The 24698-nt window shown below is 35.2% G+C and overlaps 1 protein-coding gene across 1 annotated transcript; it reads right to left on the reverse strand.

Moving 5' to 3' along the window:
* Positions 1-100: 100 nt before the first annotated feature.
* LOC128509412 (legumain-like) lies at positions 101-20161 on the reverse strand. The gene is made up of 15 exons (XM_053481147.1): positions 20150-20161; positions 19290-19328; positions 18518-18605; positions 15137-15234; positions 13397-13478; positions 13226-13311; positions 11393-11468; positions 10252-10314; positions 10005-10068; positions 9790-9908; positions 9558-9665; positions 9214-9426; positions 8129-8284; positions 1494-1561; positions 101-1412 (listed from the first exon to the last, which is right to left on the reverse strand). The coding sequence occupies exons 3-15, from the start codon at positions 18587-18589 to the stop codon at positions 1367-1369; spliced, it is 1251 nt and encodes a 416-aa protein (XP_053337122.1). The 5' UTR covers positions 18590-18605; positions 19290-19328; positions 20150-20161; the 3' UTR covers positions 101-1366.
* Between the last annotated feature and the right edge of the window lie 4537 nt (positions 20162-24698).

Here is a 24698-nt window from a genome sequence, read left to right on the forward strand (position 1 = left end):
TGGAGATGAACCAGGAAGTGTTTTAAAGTATCGTAGTGCTAATGTGACCAGTGATGGATTGGCACCCTGTATAGAGTACAACATCCCCGGAGTCCCAGGCCCCATAAGCATGTGAAATATAAAACGGTATTTAAAATAAGCAAATGTCTGTTCTTTTTTTACACCATCCAAGTTAAATGATAAGAAATGATCGCTTTAAAACCTTCACCTAAAATTAGCTTTAGTGAATTAAGAGAGCTTTAATAAAGAACTGCAACTGCCGCATTTTTAAAGGTTAGGGGTTTATATGTAGTATAACCGTTCCGGCTCTTTAAGCCAGTTTTGTTATAAGAAAAAAAAAAGTTTTTTTGCAACTTTGCAATAACCTATAAGGCAGTGTTACAAGTATTACCAAAATATATAATGCACCAGAATAAACGAAAGTCATTTGCCAGCATATATTGAATCTTTACGTAAACATAAGAACATAAAATCCAATTATATGAAACATTCTCAAACAGTATGATCAATGTCCAACATGAGTATATGGTCATATAAATGCCCATCTCAGATCTTAGGTGAGAAAACCCATTGACAAAGAGTAAAGTCTTATCTGTTGTAGGGTAGATTGATGAATTGATGAACACAGATTTAAATGGTTGCCTTCCTTGGGATAGGCCAAAAGTCCATTAGGTAAAGTTCTTGGGCAGTTGCAATCTTGCTCCCAAACTCCTAAATCCTACTTTCCACACATTAGTACAAACTTATAGGTTAAGCAAAAATCCTCTACAAAAGAACAGTACATTAACCAAACTCTCCAACAAAACATTTGAATTAATAACTTCCTAAACATTAACTCTCTTAATTGCTACCCCAAAACCAAAAAATATAGAAAGATACATATCAAACTCACAGTTGAGCAGCAAACAAATGTATCCCAAACCAGGTTCCTCTGGAAAAGTAGCATCTACCTTGAGATAACAACTAAATCTGCCTCTCGTTCTACTGCTTCCTCTTTTATTTAAACTAGCGAGTTGCTAATGGTGCCCCTAGTGGTCAGGATAAACATACCACATACACATTAAACCATGTAACAAGACGTGATCGTTACATAAGTTATGTGTAAAAGTTAGTGCACCCTCTTTTAATCGTATGAAATAGCCTGGCAGGACCTTAAGAGAGCTGTGCATATGTGAATTTCTTAAAAAAAAAACTCAATGAACTGAAGGAATGTTCTAAAGAATAATTGACCAAAATTATGTGAGAGACTGATAAAGTCATACAGAAAATGATTACATCAAGATATTATTTACCCACACCAAAAAATTGTAAAACTATTGATTAAAAAAAGACCATTTAAAAATATCCTTTGTAGTTTGTGATTTCCTCAGAAATTAATCTTGCTGCTCACGTCAGTAATGGCTTCAATGATGCTGGTGGAAATAAACAAAGAGATTAGGAATGACATAACATAATTAATTCCAGATTAAATATCAAAAGAGTCCATCACATACCTGTCAACGTCCAACCCACTCTCACAAAGATTCACTAAAATCTGGAAGTGTGGACGAGTGACAACATACTGTTCATAGAGAGAGAGGGAGAGAGAGAGAGAGAGAGAGAGAGAATTGAGAATTTAAAACTCCATTTTAATACAATGCAAACAAAAAACATAAAAACATAGAAACACAATGGGGGGGGGGGGGGGGGTTACAACAGAATATTAAAAGTCAAAACATCTTAAAAACAGCATTTTTAACACACCATCTTTGTTAAAAAAAATACATTATTTGTTGCTTTGTAATAATGAACATCAATTAAAATTCTAGATTTAACCAAAATTGAAAAGATCATTATCACATCGGTGTTCACATTTCCTTCCATTTTCCTTTTTCTGCTTAAATAAATTGCCATTTTTGCCTGACCCAGCAAAAAATTTATTAATTGACATTCATCAAAACATATAAATAAATCTTTCATCAAGGAAAACAGAGGACTCAACCTACTACAAAACATAAAAGCATGAAACACAGTTTCTCGTTGTGAACAGAAAAGACATTCTTGACTAACTTCATGATTCATTATTGAGACAAATGCATTGACCGCAACAATACCATGAAGAATTCTCCATTGTAAATCACCTGTTTTCTTACTTAATGGTGACTTATATAGTGCTCCCCACTCAGGTTTATCAACCACACTTAAATGCAAAACATTGCGCCAAGGTGTATCTATTTTTCCATCGAGACTCTTCATATTAAAGACTTTCACACAACTCTTGTACAACATTTTGCTAGAAGCTCTTTTCTCTCCCGACAATAATAAATTGGTAGTCCTTAAAAAGAAACCATTACACAACTCCAGGTCAGGAACCAAACACAGGTTTGGAAAACAGTTCTCCTTCCGGGGCAGAATCCGCCCTTCTGTAAAGTCTTTGAGCATCTTAGACTCCTCTTCCGTGATGATTCCCTTCCATTTCGCCAACAACTGAGTTATTATCCTTAATGACTTCAGATTTAATCTTTCCGCCATTGCATTGCAGTTGGAAAAGTCAGGTCCAACAATAGAAATTAAACTTTCAAGGTTGACAACCCGGCACTTGATTAATAAGTCTGTCAAAACAGGAAGAAACTTTTCATTTGACACATCTAGGCGAGAACCAAAAATCAGTGGTTCTTGAAGAGTCCAGTACAAGGAGTCAGTCTTTCCACTTCTCAATACTTTAAAATGCGACCAAACCTTAAACAAATTACAATAATAAACAGGTGATTTAAAATGATCCAATTTTTTGGGGTCCATCCAAAACAAGGACTTGTCTAGGCCCAACCCTTCATATTGCCTTAAAATAACAGCAGCGGCCCGGCTCCAATTTTCATTTATAGACGTGTTGATAAACCTTTGTGCAAAATTAATCCTAAAAGCTGCCGCTCTACTCTGTAAATGAATCAAGCCTTGCCCCCCTTCATCTTTGGATAAAAACAATACACTTTGTGGGACCCAGTGCAGATTGTCCCAAAAGAAGTTAACAAGAATGGATTGGACTTTTTTTAAAAGAAGTGGTGGGGGATCAATGCAATTTAGCCAATGCCAAAGAGTGGATGCTGCTAGATTATTGATAATTAAAACCCGTCCTCTATATGACATGTAAGAGATTAAAAACTTCCACTTATTCAGACGACCTAGAATCTTTTCTTCTACACCTTCAAATTTTTTTCTAACAGTTAAATCATCCCCTAGGTAAACACCAAGGTATTTAAACCCAGTTTTACTCCATTTTAACCCCCCAGGAAGAGTAGGGTGACCATTTGTCCATTTACCAAATAAAAAAGCCTCGCTCTTGTCCCAGTTTACCTTAGCTGAAGAAATTGACATAAAATCTCTTAAAATGTCTGTTATTTTCAGTACATCTCCTTGCCCATCAATAAAAATAACAATGTCATCAGCATAGGCAGATAATTTAAACACACTCTCACAATTAGGGATACTGACACCTTTTAATTCAGCTCTAAATTTTTTTAATAAAGGTTCAATTGCTAAACTGTATAGCATACCGGACAAAGCACACCCCTGCCTAATCCCTCTACAAACTCTAAAGGGAGCACATAAGTCACCATTAACCTTCAGTAGACTTTCAACATCACAATATAAAACTTTTAACTTATCAATGAAGTCCTCATTAAAGCCAAAAGCTTTTAAAACATCCCATAAATAACAGTGTTCTACTCTATCAAAAGCTTTTTCTTGATCTATTGATATTAAACCAAAGTCTATATCTAATAGCTTACCAATGTCAAGAAAATCTCTAACGAACGCAACATTATCAAAGATTTGCCTACCTGGAACACAATAGGTCTGATCAGAGTGAATAATTTCATCTAAAACTTTACTTAATCTATTTGCTAACGTCTTAGAGAGAATTTTATAATCACTGCACAGCAATGAGACCGGTCCCCAGTTCTTGATATCATTCAGGTCGCCTTTTTTCGGCAGTAGTGTGAGAACTGCTCTGCGGCAGCTCAGTGGAAGTCTTCCACAATTCAGGCTCTCATTGATGACAGCGAGTAGATCCGTACCAATCTCAGGCCAAAAAGACTTATAAAAGTCTACAGATAGGCCATCTATACCTGGTACTCTGCCACTTTCCATGCTCTGAAGAGCTATTTGTAGCTCCTCCAAGGACAATGCTCTACCGAGCTCTCCATTAGCATCATCTGATACCTGAGGTATACCCTCCAAGAACCCCATATCACTGTGTGACCTATATGCAAGCTCACTGCTATACAGTTCTTCATAAAACTCTACTGCTCGTCTACGGATTCCAATATGGTCAGAAAAAAGTGCACCCTCCTTAGAACGTAAGCCATAAATGCATCTTTTTTGACCATTTCTTTTCTCCAAATTAAAAAAGAATTTTGTGGGTATATCCATCCACTCTATATTTTGAAACCGAGATCTGATCAGGGCCCCTTGTGCTTTCCAGTTTAAAAGTTTAGACAAAGCTTTCTTTTTTTCAGTTAAGATCTTAAAAAGCTCTAGATTTTGTTCAGTATCAATAGATTCTTGAAGCTTTTTTATATCTTCTTCTAAATGTACCATTGAATCATTTAGATCTCTAGTGATGTTGTAAGAATACTGTTGACTCAGTTGTTTGATTTGTACCTTCCCAAAGTCCCACCATTGCTGCAAGGACTGAAACTCAGATTTTTGGGTTCTAAAATTCTTCCAAAAAAAGGAAAAAATATCTCTAAACTTCGAATCAGTTAATAAATTATTATTAAAATGCCACAACGCACTCTTAGGCTTAATGGATTCCAAAGTTAGTGAACACTGAATTAAACTATGATCTGAAAAACTAACTGGAATGATGTAACAATCACTAAAAATACTCAGTTGGTGACTAAAACCATAGAATCTGTCCAGTCTTGCTAAGGACAACATGTTGTTATAAGAATGGGCCCAAGTATATTGTCTGTGTGTCTTATGGAAATTTTTCCAGATATCCACTAAATCATGTGTTTCAATTAATTGGTTTAACCTCTTTCGAGAAGCCATATGAGATTCGATATGATTTCTATCGGCTTCATTCCCTGTACAATTGAAATCCCCTCCCAACAAGAACAGATCTTCAGCATTACAATCATTTATAACCTTACATAATTTGTTTAAAAAGCACATTCTTTCAACTGCATTAGTAGGAGCATAAACACATACAAAGACATAAAATTGATTTTCAAATTGAGCTCTTATCATTAAACACCTTCCTTTAACGATTTCTTCTACCTGATAGGAGATTGGTATAAAGCTCTTTGAAAACAGAATAGCCACACCTCCACTTAGAGATGTGTTATGACTACAAACAGATAAACCATTAAATTCTTTTGCCCATTCAGCTTCATTCAAAGTGTCACTATGTGTTTCTTGTGCAAGTAATATGTCAATTCTTTTAATCTTTATTAATTCATATAATTCAAACCTTTTCTTTTCCTCTCGTGCTCCATTTAGATTTAAAGAGGCAATATGAAAACTTCTCATCAAAATGAAAAAGCAGCACAGGAAACACCAAAACAAAAAAAAAAAAAAGGAATACATCAAGAAATTATAGATTTATTTCTTATCCTCATCAACATTAATGCCTAGTTGAGAACTAACTTTAGTGAGGATCTTTTTCAACCTAAAGACCTCTTGATCAGAAAAAAGACCCTCACTCTTAAAAATTCTTGCTTTCTCAGCAAATTGTGCCAAATCCAGAAAATATTTAGAAATGCGCACATTTCTAGCACTCTTAGTTTTTCTCAAAAAGATTTTAATGTCATCTACAGTGTAAGATTGATTTAAAGGATCATCTTGGGAAAGGTCAGTTTCACTCTCCGTGTCAGTTTGACTTGGATTGACATTTTCCCCTTTTTTTAATTTACTATAGTGTCGTTGTTTCATTCTCCTCTTTTGTGGTGTCTTAAAAACACACTCATCCTGTTCCTTTAAATCTTGATCTCCTTCCAGCTCCATGTCCTGACTCTTATCGGACCTCTGCATGTCCCCTAAACCATTACTTGACTGTATCTTATTTGTTACAAGAGCTTCCTCCATAGCCACTACTGCAGTCCCTTCGCTATCCATTTGTTTTGAGGCTGCTGTGTCACCTGATGCAACCGCTGGGTTAACATTTTTAGATGTATTTGCACTGTTCTCCTCAACAGCATCAGATACTGAAGGTAGCTCCATTCTAACAGTCTCCCTTTCAATCACACCTGTTTTCTCGGCTAATACAGGTACGGCATTCTGTTTGGACTTATCGTCCTTCCTTGGGAAAGTTCTTACAAGATGCCCTAACTCACCGCAACTCAGACACTTCATATTATTTGTTGTAGCAAAAATCACGTAGTTAAATTCATCATGTTTGAGATTAAACGTCAGATCTAAATCCTCCCGGCTTTCATTTAAAACCATATACACGAAGCGTCTGAACGACACTACATGTTTCAATAAAGGTGATTTACAACCGATTTGAATCATCTTTATTGGTGAAACCAGCTTCCCATATCTCTCTAACACTGGTGCAAGTACATTATTTTTAATGAAAGGCGGCACATTTGAAAGTATGACTTTCTTAGACGGTAAAGACAACGGCAACACTGGAACGAACGCATTGTCGACCACAACACCACTCTCAACCACAATATTCGCTAATTCGGTAGTTTTCAAAAAAACAACAATCGCGTTGTTCATTCTCGAAGCGGAAACCACATTCTCACATCCAACCACTTCTCCTACTGCTAAACTACAATCCTCTACACTTGCTTTCGACACAAAGTTACACCATGACGCCGTGTGAGGAAGTCTAAATTCCTCACGCCTGAGGCCATCCTACCAGTAAAGAACTGGCAGGTACACGACCTGCACAGGTTCGGTCCAAAGAAACAGTTGCCTAACACAAGTGAAAAAATAGAAAAAAGAAATTTTGACACTACGGCCAAAAAGAAATTTCACACACTCACCACACTCCGTTCACCCACTCACACGCTTAGCAAACGCTCACGCATGCGCAGAGAAAGAGAGAGAGAGAGAAAGAGTATGAGCTGCATAATGATATAATGGATACATTTCAAGATTAAGGTTTTCTTAATCCTTAATTATAATAATTATTAAATGCGTTGTCCTTGCCACAGTGGCCCATTTAATCTGCACAATTTGGCACAAGTTTTATGCAGGATGCCATTCCTGATATAGTCCTCCCATTTTTATTATGACTTGGGACCATCACAAAGAATGCCCTTTAACCTAGTGGTTGGGAATCAAACACAGGCCATCCACATGGCAGGTGAGAAGCCTACCACAAAAATGTGTATAGCTAATAATAATAATTATAATTAATGCTTATACAATAATAAAGCAGGAGATTTTTTGTTATTTTACACTCCACAATGCAGTGTGGCATGCATCAAATTATCGGATATTGATCAAGATAATCATGTGAAATTGGATCAATAATTTTTTTTTATTGTCTATACTGCTTATCCTGTACAGGATCCCAGAGGTTGGCACTCTATCATGGGAGACTTTGGGCATGAGGCCAATTCATCACAGGGCACACACACACAAACAGACACACGCAGGCAATTTGGGAACACCAGTTAGCCTAATCTGCATGTCTTTGCACTGTGGGAGGAAACCAGAGTACTGGGAGGAAACTCGCCAAGCAAACTTGAGAACATATACACAGACCCAAAGTGGGAAGCGAACCCTTGGCACTGGAGGTACAAGGCCACAGTGCTAAACACTTCATCCATGTGCCACAGTAAACTTGCATCATCCATTTATAAACGTAACCAGTACTGAAAACATAGAGTATCATATAAAATGATTAATGTTGGTTGTTTGATTTTGATTTGATGGAGAAAGAAACATTAAATGCTGCAGCAGTTATTACTGCATTTAGATTTTTAAGTGAAGTTTATTTTAGCTAAAAAAAATATATATATAATAAAAAAAATATATTTTTTAACATTACTAAGGATGTATTAATGCTGATGTTAGAGGAAAACTGCGCAGTGGAATGTTAATGTTAACGTGTCTTTAGTGTGTCATTACAATTCAAGTCATGTTAGTCAGACAAATAAACACAAATTTAAATATATACATATGTACATACCGGCTCCTTATGCCAGTCGAAGAGATTTTCCCTGAAATGCTCCGCTATGACTTTGAGTTCGTATGTGCGAGACACCTCACGTTTTTCAGTCAGAGCTCCTAAAGTGTTGGTGAGCTCAGCAATCTTCTGCAGCGCTTCATCCACTGTCTTCCTCTTCTACAAATGTGATCATAATACACACATTTAATCTGAAGACATCTAAAGTGATTGTTTCTAAATTACAGTTGTTTTTTCAACTTTACATGCTACTGTGTAATTAATCACAAAACAACAATATCTTTCCATTAGAGATATCCTGGTCACCATGGCAGTGTTGGGTCAGAGTTTGGCCTGAGAACCCTGGGCAAAGATAAGGAGATCTCACTCTTGTTAAGAGGCCTGTAGAGCTACTGAATGTTCAATCTTATCCAATAAGTTGTGTATGTAGCTAGTAGGGGTGGAGTTTAGACCAGACATACATACACACATGGCACACCACAACACTGATTCAACCAACAATAGACACTTTGCTAAATTCTTCTGTTACACAGACTAGTGCTGTTCACAATAATAGCCAAATTAGCTGTGCAAAAACTGAATAAAACATTTATTAGAACATTTGTTAGACTGTTTGAATGAATTTGTGTGATATAATGGTTTAAATCACAGGGCTGTTTAGATTGTGATTCAACACAAGGTGTTTCTAAATTTTCTTGAGCAGCAGCTGTGACAGACATGCAGCTATAAATCATAGGTTTATAAAAATTTACTCTTTGTAATATGTTATTGTTTCTACAGTAACAGCTCATTCACACTTAGTAAAATCCCCTTAGTAAAATGGTGACTTAAAAACTTTTCATTTCATTTATTTAAGTACAACTGGATCTTTATAGACACTGTAGAGGGTCAGTTCAATAATATAGATGGTACTTAAACACTGGAGATTTTACTGTGTAAGGGCCATTACAGTACATGCAGTCTATGTAAGGAGATGTTTATGTAACATTAATAGGAGTTCTGAGTTGCTGTTGTTGGTCTTTTGGCTGCTGAATCTGTTCAGAAATCTGTTCAAGAATAACTGTATATAATAGAAGAGGCTTACTCACTCTTATAAGATCATCATATTCTCTTTTCAGAGCCTGTTTTTTTTCTGGATCCTGTTCATTTTTAATCCTGTTCTCTTGGATTATCAGTGGAACATCTGTAGTGTCTACTACATCAGACATATCAGACACGTTTAGGGGCTGGGACATGTAGGTCTGACTGACAGAGGCAGAAGATTTTCCAAGAAATCTACTCAACATCAAATCGAGTATGCTCTAAATAATGTAAGGGAAAAAAGATAAAAGTAAACATTTAAACATTGTTGTTAACATAATATTTTTTTATGGAATATCAATATCAATATCTATATCTATATCTATATATATATATTATTGTACATACGTACTTTGTCCCCATAATTACATGGTGTCTGCTCTTTCTTTCTTACAGCTTTAGGGACGTTGGCCAACAGATAGGAAAACTGGTCTCCAAATGTAGTCGAAGTACGTTTTCCCTTTAGAGTGACATACAGAATGAAGAGAAATCTTTACTAACTACCTTAATAGAAACCACACTACACTATTGTGGCATAAAATAATTCATGTAATTTAGAAAATGTAGTAATATAAAGGGCTAACATTGTCAATGCTCCACAACCAGTAATAGCTGAAAACGTCAGCAAGATAGCAATATCTTATCTTATCATAGAGAAAAGCATAGCTGCTTTCATCAGGTCTGCATGCTGAAACTGCATACACTGAAACAAATGGTTAAGACCTTTCAGATATTCAGAAATAATGTAACTAAACATGTCAGAAGTATTTATTGTCAAATAAACAACCATTTTTCTAACCGTTGCTGTCAGCCAGTTCCTCCAGCATTGATCCAGAATGGCAGGCTTCAATATAGATGACCATCTGCAAACAGTGACAAGGTTATAGAGTTTAGCCCTTGCAGTTTCCCTGGAACATGATAAGTAATGAGGAATAAAAAACGATTTTTTGTAGATTTTTTTTACAGCAAAAAGGAAGATCATAAATGTAGAAAAGGTATGAAAGGTGATGTGTGTTAAAATGTAAGGAAATAGGTCTAATACATACCTTTGAAAACTTGTGATCCATCACCATTTCATGCACAGTTTTAATGAGGTCATGTGCATGCAGCTGCAATTAACACATCAACAACAAAAACATCTGATCACTACATATCATAACATGAGTGCATTATATGGCTCTTGCTTTTTGGCTAAAATATTAACCAGCTAGATCACGAAGTACAGTACGAATACTTTATTTATTATTTATATATGATTTTATTATATCATTTTAGGGGAAAAAATTGGTGTAATTCATCCATTGATTGATTGATCGATTGATTCATTCATTCATTCTTCCTATCAATTTTTTTCTGTGTAGTGTTACAGGGAGCCTGGAGTCTATTCCAGGGAACTCAGGGAATACGCCCAGGATGGGGTCTCAACCTATCTCATGACACACACATGCAGACGTGCACACACAGCGAACATGCATGCACACACACACACACACACACAAACACACACACACACACACACACGCACGCGCACACACACACACACACACACACACAGACACACACACAGCCTATAGTGCATGTCTTTAGACTGTGATTAAAGACAGAGTAACTGGAGGAAACCCACAAATTATGGGGAGAACATGCAAACTCTACACATCCACTGGAGACAAGATTAAAATCCCAACATCAATTATGTCTCAATGAATTAACCAATTATTTAATTAAATTATTTTTTTTATATGACACTTTTAAAAATGGTCATTGATGCAAATCTGCTTTACAGCATCAAAATTATGGAAATTAGTGTAAAATTTGTAATTTTATAAAAAATGATCAGATTGTCCCTGATGATCAAGCCGAGGGTGACGGTGCTGGGGGACAAACTCCCTCAGATGGCAATAGGAAGAAACCTTGAGAGGAACCCATCCTCATGTCGGTAATAACTTGGAGGCTCAAGTACAAAAATGTTTTCAGGAATTTCAGTTCTGAACTAATGAGCAACTGCAGTCACAAGTTCTCAGACCTGCCTACAGTTGATTACATCAACCGGCTCCAGGACCATCTTCATGGTAAAGTGGAACCATCTCCAGTCACCACACGCATCACAACACATCTAAAGATGTAAGCTACATGCAAGAACAAAGAATCAAGTAGGAAGAAAGGTATGTGTTGTTTGACTAAACTTACTGTAGAATCTGGAAAGTGAAAGACTCCTTGACCTCCATGGTCTACTAAGTAGATAAAGATAGTATCATTTTCACCACTGAAAGAGAACAGGGGTAGATAAGTTTAGATATTTGTAATAGTTGCAGTTAAAACATGACATTTATGTATCCCAAGGGGTTCCAATGTTTCCAGTAGGTAGATGATTTTTCCCCCTTTAGTTTACTCCTTTAGTTTACTCCCAAAGAAAAGAAATCCCCAAACAAAGCTCACATAAGCATCAGATATTAAACAGAAGTTACTGCATTTAATTGGCTTTGTACTTGCACTTTGCACAATGACAATGAAGTTTAATCTAATTTAATCTAAACTAATTTAATTCAAACTAATTTAATCTAATCTAATAGCAATGTCTAATTTAGTACAGTTCATACATACATACAGTATGTACAGTCATGTTGAGAAGTTAGTACACACTCTTTCAATTCTATGTTTCTTTTTTAATTGTATGTTACTAAAAACATTAAAATCATCTGCTTGTCTCAGTAGTAAGCAAATACAACCTTTTCTCACTGTCATTATTTATTTAACAAAAATAAAATAAAAAAGAAAATAAAAAACAGTACCATGATTCAATAGCTTGTAGCAGAAATAACTTACTAACTTATGTAATAGTTTTCGGTATGACTCTGTATGAATTTCTCGCATCGTTGTGAAGTAATTTTGTACCATTCATTTTAATCACATTGTTCAGTTTATTAAAGCTTTCAAGAAATTGTTTATGCACAGTTCTGAGGTGAGGGGGATAAGGTGTGCTGCTGAAATGCTGTTTGGTTTTGTTAAACATGGCAATGGCAATTAAGGCCAAAGAACTCCACTTTGTCTCATCTGTCCACAAGACATTGTTTCCACAAAAGTGCTTTTTAAACAGAAGATGCTTTCTCCTGGCACTCTTCCAAGCAAACCATACTTGTTCAGTCTACTTCGAATTGTGCTGTCATGGACTTTAACAATTAACATGCTGAGTGACACCTGTAGGGTCTGAGATGTGGCTCTTTTGGTTTTGAATTTCTCTAAGCATTGCACAGTCTGACGTTGTAGTGCTGCAACATCCACTACTGGGAAAATTGGCAACTGCTTTTTTGTGAATATTTGTGAATATTTGTGAATAATGTTTTCACTGTAGACTGCTGAAATTGTTTGGAAATGGTTTTATAACTCTTCTTAAATTGATGGGCAGCAACAATTGCTTCTGTAAGGCCATTGCTTTTGTCTTTCCCTTTCGGCATTGCGTTAACACACACCCGAACGTTCCAGACTAGCCAACTGCCAAAACGTCTGCTTTTATAGAGTCTACACATCTGCTGATGATTAATTATGCAAGGGCTGATGATTAGCAGAACCTAGCTGCAACATACCCTTATAAATCCTGTAGAAGAACTAAGGGGTACTCAGTATTGCCACATGTTCTTTTTCTTTTTGGCTTCATTTTTGCTAAATACATAATAGCACAATGAAGAAAAGTTATATTTTGTTGTTCATCTGAGGTTACATTTGTGTAATACTGAGACCTGCTATGATCAGATATTATTTTGTCTTTATACAAAAAAAAAAAACAAAGAATTAAAAGAGGAGTACTACTGTAACTTTTGAACATCAGTGTAAGTAAAATTTATCACTTAAAAAACACACCAAAGTAACTCTGTTCTTTTCCCCTATATGAATCATACATTAAAAATTCCAAGACCTTTTGTGTTTTTCTCCAAGGTGACAAAAAAGAGAGTCGGTTAAAAATATATCAGGTTATATCAGTGAATAAGTCTAATAAAGTGAGGAGATGAGCTGAGGTATAGTTACCTTTGTATGACTTTTTTTGGTCCTGTATTCTTGACAGCAGGCTCATTTCCACTGAGTATAGCCAGAAAGTTGTCAGCTGATACATCCTGATAATGATTAATTTTTTAAATGTGTTATACAATCACCAGAAAAGTGTAATGAGAGTATTTGCAATGTTACAAAAGACTTTACCTTTCCTGTATAGTCCTTGGGAACCCCAAGGTAAACATTTGGGCCATCTCGTTCATTGATTATGTTCCCGAGAACGGGATTTCTGCGCAAAAAAAATTATAAAATAGACATAGTATCATAGACATTAGTAATATATTTAGATTAAATAAACATTTTGTCGCATAAAATAATTTAATTTAGTATGATTATCATGCACACTAAAGGTAGTTATCACTGATTATTTTGCTACATGTAAAATCCTGTTCTACTATTTATGTTTCAAGTGGCTTTGCTTGAAAACAAAATTGAATCGCTGGAAGCCTTCATTTTTTTACATTATTTTTGTAGCAATGTGTTGATTTACATAGCTGCAACAATATGACAAACCACACAATCTTAATCTAATAATCACTAATACCATTAATTACCCAAGTCATTATAGCAAGTAGGAATAGCAAACAATTCCATTATTAAATTATTGCAATAATAATTTAATAACCTAATTCAACATGGCAGCAAGACAGTGAACATATTCACACTTCTTTCATACATACATATACATACATACGGTCATGGCCAAAATTGTTGCCCCCCCTGAAACTTTTCCAGAAAATCAAGTATTTCTCACAGCATTAACACATGTTTTGCTATAGACATGTTTATTTCCTTTGGAACAAAACAAAAAAAGGAATGAAAAAAGCTAATTTGACATAATGTCACACAAAACTCCAAAAATGGGCTGGACAAAATTATTGGCACCCTTAACTTAATATTTGGTTGCACACCCTTTGGAAAAAATAACTGAAATCAGTCATACATACATACATAAATACATACGTTCTCTCCATTTTGCACTGCCCATATTCTACACCTTTAACCTTGGCTAAAGGTCAAGATTCCTTCCATTATCGTTATTAGTAATATAATTATACTTTCATATAATAATACATACATTCTGTGATTTGTACACTATAAACACACTCTTAGAGATTTTGCACTTATATACCAGAAAGCATGGCAGCTAAATTTTGTGTGTTTATGTAAATTTATGTAAATTTTGTGTTTATGTAAATTTTGTGTGCAATACTAAGTTGTATTACTTGTAACTGGTAACTCTTTAATTGTTGTCTTACTACGAGTTTAACCTTAAAAGTTTTATGTACTGTAATGTGTGACTGGGAAAAAAGCATATTTTGATCTTAATCATCACACTGTGCTGCTGTTAATGTGCAGTCTTATCATGGTCTGACAACCGGCCACTGCATCCCACTAAAAAGAAGTGCCAGATCACACCTTGCCAAAAAAATGTGTAAACAGAAGCAGATGTCTTCTCAGATGTTGTGGAGACCACCAAAGAGACAAAACTAGCAGTGGATAGCTTCTCCAGCAGCTCCTGATCTCCCAACCACACTTAAAGTAACTTGATAACAGAAACCTGCAAATAATCATTCTAATCCATTGAAAAGCACCTTTGAGCAAAATCACTGAGCTTAGCCACCACCACACGTTGTCCCTATCTTCCAATATTCTGCATCTCAAAAACCTCCATGAGGTTCTTCTCTCCCTCACTAAAATTCCTATATATTCTTCCTCCCTACCAAAATACTCAAATGATTACAATATGTATGGCATGACTTGAAAGCAGAACAAGTGCATGTCATCACAATTCCTCATCCCTGTAAATCCTCAGTCAAAAGTTCCTTCTGTAAATTAATAATAAAATATCAGTGAATATAAGTAAAGAAGCAAGGTAATACTCACAGTGGATTATAAGCGATATCATCATACATCATCACCACAATCTGTTCATCTGGAATCCCATTTCTGTGTACAACTTGGTAAGCGTGACACACATCAGCCTGTCAGGGGGTTTATTATTATTATAATTATTATACATATTAGAGTAAGAGTAGTATATTTAAATAATAATAATACAAATTAATAATAATAATAGTAATAATAATAATAATTATTATTATTATTATTATTATTATTATTATTATTATTATTATTATGCCTTTTACTCATAGCCAATTTTCACTCAAGGTCTCCATACAAAGAAGAAAAAAACAACAAGTGACAGAGGAAAAGCAAAGATAAATAAATAATAAATAAATAAAAAAACATATATGATAACAGTTCTCACCAGCATTTATCGCAGATGAAATTATGCAGAAATGTTTAAACTGAGTGCAGGCTAAAATTTGTTACATTTGTTAAATTCTTATGAAAAGTAAAAAAAAAAAAAAAAAGCATGTTTTGTAACGTATTTTAAATCTTTCTGGCAGTTGTTTTAAAGTTATATTTTAGGAGGATATTAGGATATTTTTCTCCATCTTCTCAAATTTATCTCCTCAGAAATAGGCTCTCTTTGAGCAAACTGTGACAACTCTAATGGTCTAAAATGTGGCTCATTATGGTCTCCAGTATTGCTCCTATATTGGTCCTCTCAATCTCAGGGTTATTTCATGTTCATCTTAAGTGCGACTCATTCAGTGTATACTTGTAAATTGTGCAATTAGGTTTTGTAGATATGTCATGTAGAATCAAACTTATCATTATTTTTTAAATACATGTCTTTGATATAAAATGCATGTTTGCTGTCAGAATGGGTTTTCATCACCTGTCACTTTATTTTTTTTACTGCATAGTTAATGTGTGCATTATTATTATTATTATTATTATTATTATTATTCGGGCCTGAGCACTGACCAGTGCCAAGCCTTATTGTATTATTATTCTGTATTCTTTGTCATGCTTAAAGAACTGCTAATTTGAGTGCCTGAACATGCTCAAAAAGTCCCCAAATTTTCCCGAAAATCCAGCCCCTGTGTAAATTTTGGTGTAAAACTGGTGTAAAGTCCCCTGTACAACACAGTACAGACTGATGTATCTTCTCTGCACAAAAAAAAGTCTACTGGAGTTATCCTCTAAAGTGAACAGGAAGTCCGCCATTTGTGACAAACTGAAATATGTGTCGTTTCGCACATGTATTTTAACAAACTCCTCCTAGTCGAATCATCCAATAAAGTAAAAAAATTCTCAGGTTGCTCTTAAGGCATCAAGGCATCAAGGACAAAAAATATCAAAAGCTTTGGTGATGGGCATGCGAGTCTGAACAGAGTAATAGCAATATGATGATACAGTCATAACGCCACCTACTGGCAGTAGCTAGTGTGTGTTTTTTGATGAACTCCTCCTAGTGAAATAATCCAAAAGACCTGAAATTGTGCTCCATGCTTTGTTGAGTAAAAGTTCCACGGTGTTGCCAGGGGTGTTAGGGTTAATTCATAACATTTGTATCATGTGCTTTTTCTGGATTTTTGGTTGATATTCTGTCTCAATCTTTTACCATAAACCTATGATAAAAATAGACCCTTCATTTCTTTGTAAGTGGGCAAACTTAGAAAATCTGTAGGGGATAAAATACTTATTTCCTCCACAATAAAGTTAAATAAAAAAAAAACTAAAAAGGCCCACAGATGGAGTAAGCAAATAAATAAATAAATATTAAATCACGCATCAAAATTTTTTATCATAATCACAGGGGAGGTGGAATTAAGAGCTATCAGAATGAGTAGAAATAATTAGGACTGTTAGTATTAGAAATAAATAAGACCATCTGCCATAGCTATAGAAGTAGAAGAGTCCTCATCAAAAGAAATCAGTTGAGTACTATAAGACACATGAATTAGAGAAAAATTGGATAACCTGCCCTCTATAAGGTGTATAAAAGTTGCATGATATGAAAATACGTATAATAGCATAAGCATTTGGTAAGGGGCGTAAGGGAATACAATAATGTCTAACGTATTAACCATGACAGTTAAATATGCAATATAATGTACACATAATAATTAACACACAACAGAATCAGAAGTAGTGATTACATAATCTGTTCAAAAGCCCAAAATGTAATATTCATGTTGATTAGTAGACTTACACTACCGCTTAAAAGTTTGGGATTACTTTCAAATTTCTTTAAATTCTTTAAATAACACATATGGAATTAAATAATGAAGTAACAACAAAAACAACAACAGCCAGTTGTTATTTTAAGACACAGAGGTTACCCTTTTTGGAGTAATTCTTGCACGAACAGTATTGTGTCAAATGCATTTGCAAAAAACACAAAGCACCATGATGAAACTGGCTTTCATGAAGACCTTCCCAGGAAGGCAAGACCAAAACCTACCTCTGCTGCAGAGAAGTAGTTAATTTAGTAACCAGCCACAAAAATCCCTGATTAACAGCACCTCGGATTAGAGCCATTATGAAGACTTTACAGATCATGAGTCAAAGTAGATTAATGCATATTTTGGGCATTAATATTTATAGTACATCTAAAGTACTTGTACATTGGGGTAGAAGGTTAGAAGAAAGATTGGGGTGACATGAAGTGATCTGATGAAATGTCACAGAGAATCTGGACAAAAAGAAGAACTTACCAAATCATCCATCTAAAACAAGAAATTAAGTAGGGAAGTAAGCCTTGGCATAAGGCATGGTCTAGCACAAGAAGACCCATATGTGAATAATAATTAGATAGAAGATAGGTGGAAAATAAAGTCTTGGGCATCTGTATGTCTGGCAGATTTATCTGGCCAAATCTGTCTTCAATAAACTTGATTTCCTTTTTCTCTACTCAAAGTTTGCTTTGTGATTTTGTTTAAAATTGTTGGAGAGTCATTAAAATTTGCCATAAAACTGGGAAGATTTGAATGACAATGAATTCAAAGGGAGACTTTTGAGTTTTGATGGTGCAACACCTGAACAGCAAACAATGTCAAGGTTGTGGACTTTTGAGTGGGTAGGAGAGTTAACAAATTGTTGTAGTTTAAAACCATCAAAGCACAATCGAAAGTCCCTTGTAAATGTTAAAGTCACGGAGTAATATATTAGGAGAAAGGGCACACGTGGCGGTTGAAAATGTCAAAAATTTATAGGAACATGTTACAAAATTTCAATGGGCGGTAAACCACAAATCAAAGGATGTGTATGTGGATAAAGTCAGCAGATCACCAACTAATGCTTATTATAAATTTGTTGTTTAGTTCATTGAAACAATTACATTATATTACACTTGCAAAAAATAAAAAATAAAATCAAGTAAAATCAAGACAGTGAATTTAATACACTCACCTGGTGTCTGTAATTTTCCCAATCTTTAGAACCTGCTGCCAAGAGAACCCACTGTTTGCCCTTGTTTTCCATATTGACAAGAATGTTCCTAAAAAGCAGAAAAACAACACGTTACTGCTATGAAGCGTGCATAACTATGTAATATAGTAATATAGTATAATAATGTATAGTATAAATAGCTATTGGGCTCTGGATTGTGAAGTAATTCTCAACAGCAAATAACTTTTTTGAGATCATCAACATTATTTATAACTATAAAATATGTAATAAGCAAGTTAAAAGCTGCTAAAAGAAAAAAAAAATCACAGTCTCCTTCATGAGATTTGTCACCCAGACTTTTGTTGCCATGGTAACGTTCTCTCACTCACTTGTCTATACCACTTATTCCTGTATACAGGGGGGCTGGAGCCGATACTTAGGGCACGAGGTGGGGTACACCTTGGACAGGGTGCCAAACCATCGCAGGGCACCCACACATACTTATCTACACACAACGTGCAATTGGGGAATGTTAATCTAATCTGCATGTCTTTGGACTGTAGGATGAAACCCAACGAGCACGGGGAGAACATGCAAACTCCATACAAACAGAGGTGGAAAAAGAAGCTGGCCGGGATTTGAACCCAGTCCTGTACAGTAGGTGCAAGGCGACAGTTCTAACCACTAAGCCACCGTTTCACCGCCATTTTTACATAATATGGTAGCAGATTACTGTTTTGTATAAGTCTTGACAATCAACCAATCCACACGGATATAAACAAAAAATTCTTACCTGTATTCTTTCACTCTTTGATGGACTGATTCTAAGATCCTGCAATCAGATAAAAAAAATTCTTATTAATCTTGAGTAAAATTAAATGTAATGACCCAGGCATAACTATTAAATTATTATACACTTGTGACCTTTTTTTTTTTATTTACTTTTTCTTATTATACCTAATTTTAATAATAATATATAAGAACATGTCTATTAACATAAACTGGGAAAGCATTTACCCAAACTGTCACTGTTGCCCAACACATTTAACCATAATTTGCATGCAATAAACCACTATGAGCTGTGCTGTTCTAGTAAATTAAATGTAAATTTAATGTTCTAGTAAACAATACTGTTTCATTCATTCATTCATTCATTCATTCATTCATTCATTCATTCATTCATCTTCTTTACCGCTTATCATGTGTACAGGAAGCCAATCCATTGCAGGACACACGCACACTACAAACAATTGGCATGGAATTGGAATAGCATTGGCATTGTAATGGCAATAAGCCTAATCTGCATGTCTTTTGACTTTGGACGGAAAACGGAATATCTGGAGGAAAACCCCAAGCACGTGGAGAACATGGAAATACTACACACACAAATCTGAGGCAGGAATTAAACCTGGATCAAGGAGGTGCACGGCCACGTTGCTTACCAACACACCACTGTGACACCTATGCATATTTAATTTCATCCAAACCATTCTAATATGAAAATGCCAAACCACACTTTTTCGCTTACCGTTATTTTTGTGATGCTTATATTTCGGAGAGTATAAACTTAATAAATTAATATTAATTAATAACCAAGATAACATAATTAATTAATAACTAACATAAAAAATGAACATATACCAAGACTCTTACCTGCAGTATCTACCTGGGACAGGTGAAATAAGTTCGCAGTTGTTAATATGATCCTTTTATACCCACCCTCTCCTTTACATTTTGTTCCTTGAAAAAAAAATCTATACTGTGTGGTAATTCCTTGTTTCACTTTCTGCACTGGTCTCCCAGGGCAATCCGATATGGCAGCTTGCCAGTTTGCCTTTACATCAATTGATTGTGTAAGAACTGATAAAAGGCAAACTGGCAAGCTGCCATATCAGATTGCATTTAATGCAAAAATATGTACATAAAAAGTTCACGTCTCCACATGCATTGGAGTCATCCCCTGCAGACTATACAGTACACTATATATTTATATTCTTTTTTTCTGTTTGCTTCATTTCCAGTTTTTGTCCTTGAACTGTTAGGTAATCAGAACGGACACAAGTGCAGGTATCTACCAGAATTTTATTATTCCAAAAAATTTAAGTAAAAATTATTTAGGCAAAAATAAACAAAACAAAACAAAAACAGAATCGATCTTCATCAGAAAAACACATGAGCGCCCAAGTCCCCAAATCAAAAACCACTCTGAAGAGGAAAGAGGCCTTGACTCAGAAGCCTAGCTGTAGTAGAGGTCAATAGGACCGAGATCCGCTGAACTGCACGGCCACAAAGTAAAGCAAGAACGAGCCGGCCACGGGACAGGAAACCGCTGATCAGCGCAAACTAAAACAAAATAGTACCAGGTCTGGGTGCAAAAAGAGACAAAAACAATGAGAAAACCGGAAAAAAGAAAAAAAAAAGTATAAATACTGATCAGGAGCCAAAACAAGAAATAACATACACTGGACTAGACTGGACAGGAAGCAAGCGGCTGCCGACATGGAATGATGATCTGACACAGGACAACAGGCGAACAATCAAAACAAACACCATGTGCCCGAACAGACATGTAAACAACACAGAACACAAGAGAAAAAAACGAAAACCTTAGAGATCAGGCCAGAGATCTGCCATGAACATGTTAAAAAATCTGATTTTTTAATAGTATTTTTACATATAACAAAGCCTTTATTTAGTGGATTACAAGAGACATTTTTATGTGTTTTTTATGCTCTTGTCATAGAACAAACTGGGCTTTCATAATGTGGCTAATGTAAATATGTTTGATTCATGTGCAACTTTTAAACTTATGTCAAATTGTACACACAAAAAAATTCAAACTCTAGCAGAAAAGCAGATAAAAGAAAGAATAAACAAACCTGGCAGATTGTTTTGAACACAGAACTGAGTCCATGAAAGTGTTGGTTGTGTGTCTATAGCAAAAGAACTAAATTATAATACTGAGAAAAACCTTTTTTTTACCTGGACTCCTATTTACTACCTTTACACTCAGATTTCTTACACAAACAGGGCTTCTTTTGAGAGAAGTATGGTTTTTGAAACATTAATTGAAATACAATTCTTATGCACACACAAAAAAACTACACATCAAAATTATGTTACAGTATATTATGACTGAAATAAATCGGCTCACGTCAACACGCATTTCAGGCAGCGCCGCAAAGGCAGCATTTATTTAACAAGTATAAACCTGTCAGCCTTTTGCAAGATGAAAGTGAGTGCCGTTGTAAGAAGTTTGTTGTATTGTACTGGGGGATTATGTAGAGAGACTATATTCTTGTAAATCTTTTGTATCAGCGCGAACATTTAAGCCATTCACAGACAATGTGCATTGCACTATGTTGTTGTTTGTAGTCTTAGTATTTTATAAATGATATAAAACTCCTCTTTTTGGTGCACACTTTGCACTTTTTATCTCCCCTTTGCTCAAAACCCTGGTGATATGAGCAGCTTTATTTCAGTCATACTACAGTATACTCAGATCACAAAAAGGGGTGACTTTTGCAAAGCAGACAAAATGTCAAATCAGTACCCCAGAAAAACAACATAAGCAGCTTAATTTCAGTCATAAGCCAATGACCTTCCAGCCATTCGTGCTCAAATAGTTATTTAACACTGGACACAAACAGCAGAAAAGCATGATTATTATAATTATCATGCTTTCTTGCTGTTTGTGTCTAGCGTTGAATAATTATTTGAAACTGAAGCGCTTTATGTGGATTCATGTTTGTGTTTTGTTGCATTTCTGGGGGATCACCACAGAAGACCATCCGGTCTGCACAACAACTTGGCACAGGTTTTACACCAGATGCCCTTCCTGATGCAATCTTTTTTATTTTTATCTAGGCTTGGGACTGGCACTGCATCCAGTGGCTGGGGTTTGGGCATTGGCTTTCAGCCTTTCACATGGCAGGTAAAACACCTACCACTGAGCCAACAATGCCCTTGGATAACTGAATAATTAATTAAGCTACATTTACTGAAGGTCTTTAAACTCTTTAAACTCGGTTGATTTACCTTAAAGGAATCGCTCATGTCTATGTTTCCTTTCCGTTTTCTCTTTTGGTTATGCTATTATAACTAGTTTTCATAACTCACTGCAAACTACAGTACACAAAATATGCATTAATCTTATTCATTGTGTGACTGTGAGCATCTCTCTCTCTCTCTCTCTCTCTCTCTCTCTCTTTATGCAAACTTGCTGGGAGTGCGATGAGTGCTTGAGTGAGTGCATCAGATTGTGGGTGTTAATAGGACAGGTTCAAAGGTTGGCAGTCGACCTGCATTTGCTGCTTAGGGCGCAATGTTTTTTAACATGTAATGTACCAAAGTAACAGGGAAACAGCATTAAAAACTCACCTGGTTTTCCGTGTGTTTTTAGAAGATATTGTATTGGCAGTTGAAAAAGTTGTTGGTCACAGCAGCAGTAAGTATGAAGCTTATGCTAGATTTTTCATTGTGGACAAAATTGATAAAGTGAATAAAGGTATTGCAAAGTACATTGTTGTTAACGAACAGTTTATAAGTGTGTCATGGCAAAAACTTAACTATATAAAAGATTTTCTTGCGTAAAATAGGTGATGATCTGCTGCAGAGAGAACTGGAAGCTGCCACCTCTACTGAAACATGTTGTCTCATAGTTGATTATGGTTCTCAAAAAACAAACAAAAAAAAAACAAAAAAAAAACAATGTGGAACAAATGTTTGGACCAGCAGTGTCATTCCAGAGTCTCGAGAATAGAGTTTACATAATTTAATTTCTACCACATATAAAATGAAAAAACAAGCGCCTTTTACATAAACTTCTTTGGGATTTCTTAAGTTTATATACAGAGGATATAAAATGTATACACACCATTGTTAAAATTTGCTAATAGGGTGGCAAACAAATGGCTTTTTTAAATAGATTATTAATTAATTATGAGTAAATAATAATAATATATTGCATAGAAAGAAAAAAAAACTACTGTATCTATCTAAACTGCCTTGTGGAATAATGTGTTATGGTCTGGTCTATGGGGCAACCAAAAGCAGTACACATGAGATATCTAGGCATTTTGACATAGATAAAATTATTTTGCAATGCCTGCAAGGGAGAAGTCAAGGTGTGTGAAACTGATAAATGCTTACTCAAAAATGCTTCAGCTATGCATAAGTTTATGGGTGTGTACACTAATGCAACCAGATTTAAGGTTATTTTCATTTTCTTTATTTAAATGCTATGCTCCATCTACAAGGCCCTTTCAGCTTTTTTAGGTTTTCATTGTTTTAAGTTTCCTTTGTGATGACCAATCAAATGTTCCCACAGGTTTAAACTGTTAGGTAAACTGTTAAAACTCTGGAATATCTTCCTGGAGATTATTTGGTCCCCGTAAAGATCCTGTACAAAACATACAAACATGCATCCATACCAAACAGGAGTACAGGTTCTACCATTTTGTAAGAAATAAGAGGGGTTTGAAAAAATCCTGAATAAAGAGGACAAGCTGTTTGGGTTGCAAAACTCACATTAAGTCCTATATTTATATATGGTGTACTGTGTTGGAGCTTGCAAAATCTTGCATTTACCTTTTGTAAACCTGATAATTTTAGAGGGGAAGAAGCATATTTTAAGCAAAGACAAGTAGTTAAACAACTAATAGGAAAGGGTGAAGGTTACTGCTGTTTCTTTTAATGCAATTGCTTATGTTATTATGATAAAGTTAGTATAAAAATAAAGAAAGATGTATACCCAAATGTGGAAATATTATAACAAGACATTATCAAGGCTTCCAAAACTGAGAAATAATAATAAAAATCAACTACATCATTCTTGCTACTTTATTCATATCATTTCCCATATATTTTCACAGCATCTGCTAACTATATTTATTCATTTATGCAACAATTAAACTTCACACACACACACAAAGACCTGAGACAAAAATTGAACCCTCGATCCTGTTATTCAAGCAGACTCCATAGAACATTTCATGATGCCTTTCTAATCCTTATCCTCCTCATCCTCTTGGACAGTAAGCAGAGTAGACGCAAGAGCTAATTTCTCCTTAACTGTAAAACTTTTAGTCACATCCTGAAATCCATCAGTTTTCACTGATCTTTCTAAATATGTCTTTAACATATACACGTGACAGACCCATGTTTTCCTTCAACGGTCTGGAGTGTAAATGACATAATCGGT

The sequence above is a fragment of the Clarias gariepinus genome, chromosome 21 (assembly GCF_024256425.1).
Source record: "Clarias gariepinus isolate MV-2021 ecotype Netherlands chromosome 21, CGAR_prim_01v2, whole genome shotgun sequence".
NCBI lineage: Eukaryota > Metazoa > Chordata > Actinopteri > Siluriformes > Clariidae > Clarias > Clarias gariepinus.

Bases quoted from the DNA above. Each gene is read 5' to 3' on its own strand.
- LOC128509412 (XM_053481147.1), bottom strand. From the start codon at position 18,589: ATGGAAAACAAGGGCAAACAGTGGGTTCTCTTGGCAGCAGGTTCTAAA. The intron at 11,469-13,225 runs GTAACTATACCT...GTTCTCTTTCAG, and splicing joins CCAAAAAAAGTCATACAAAG to TGGTGAAAATGATACTATCT. The intron at 1,562-8,128 runs GTATGTACATAT...CTCTATGAACAG, and splicing joins TCGACTGGCATAAGGAGCCG to TATGTTGTCACTCGTCCACA.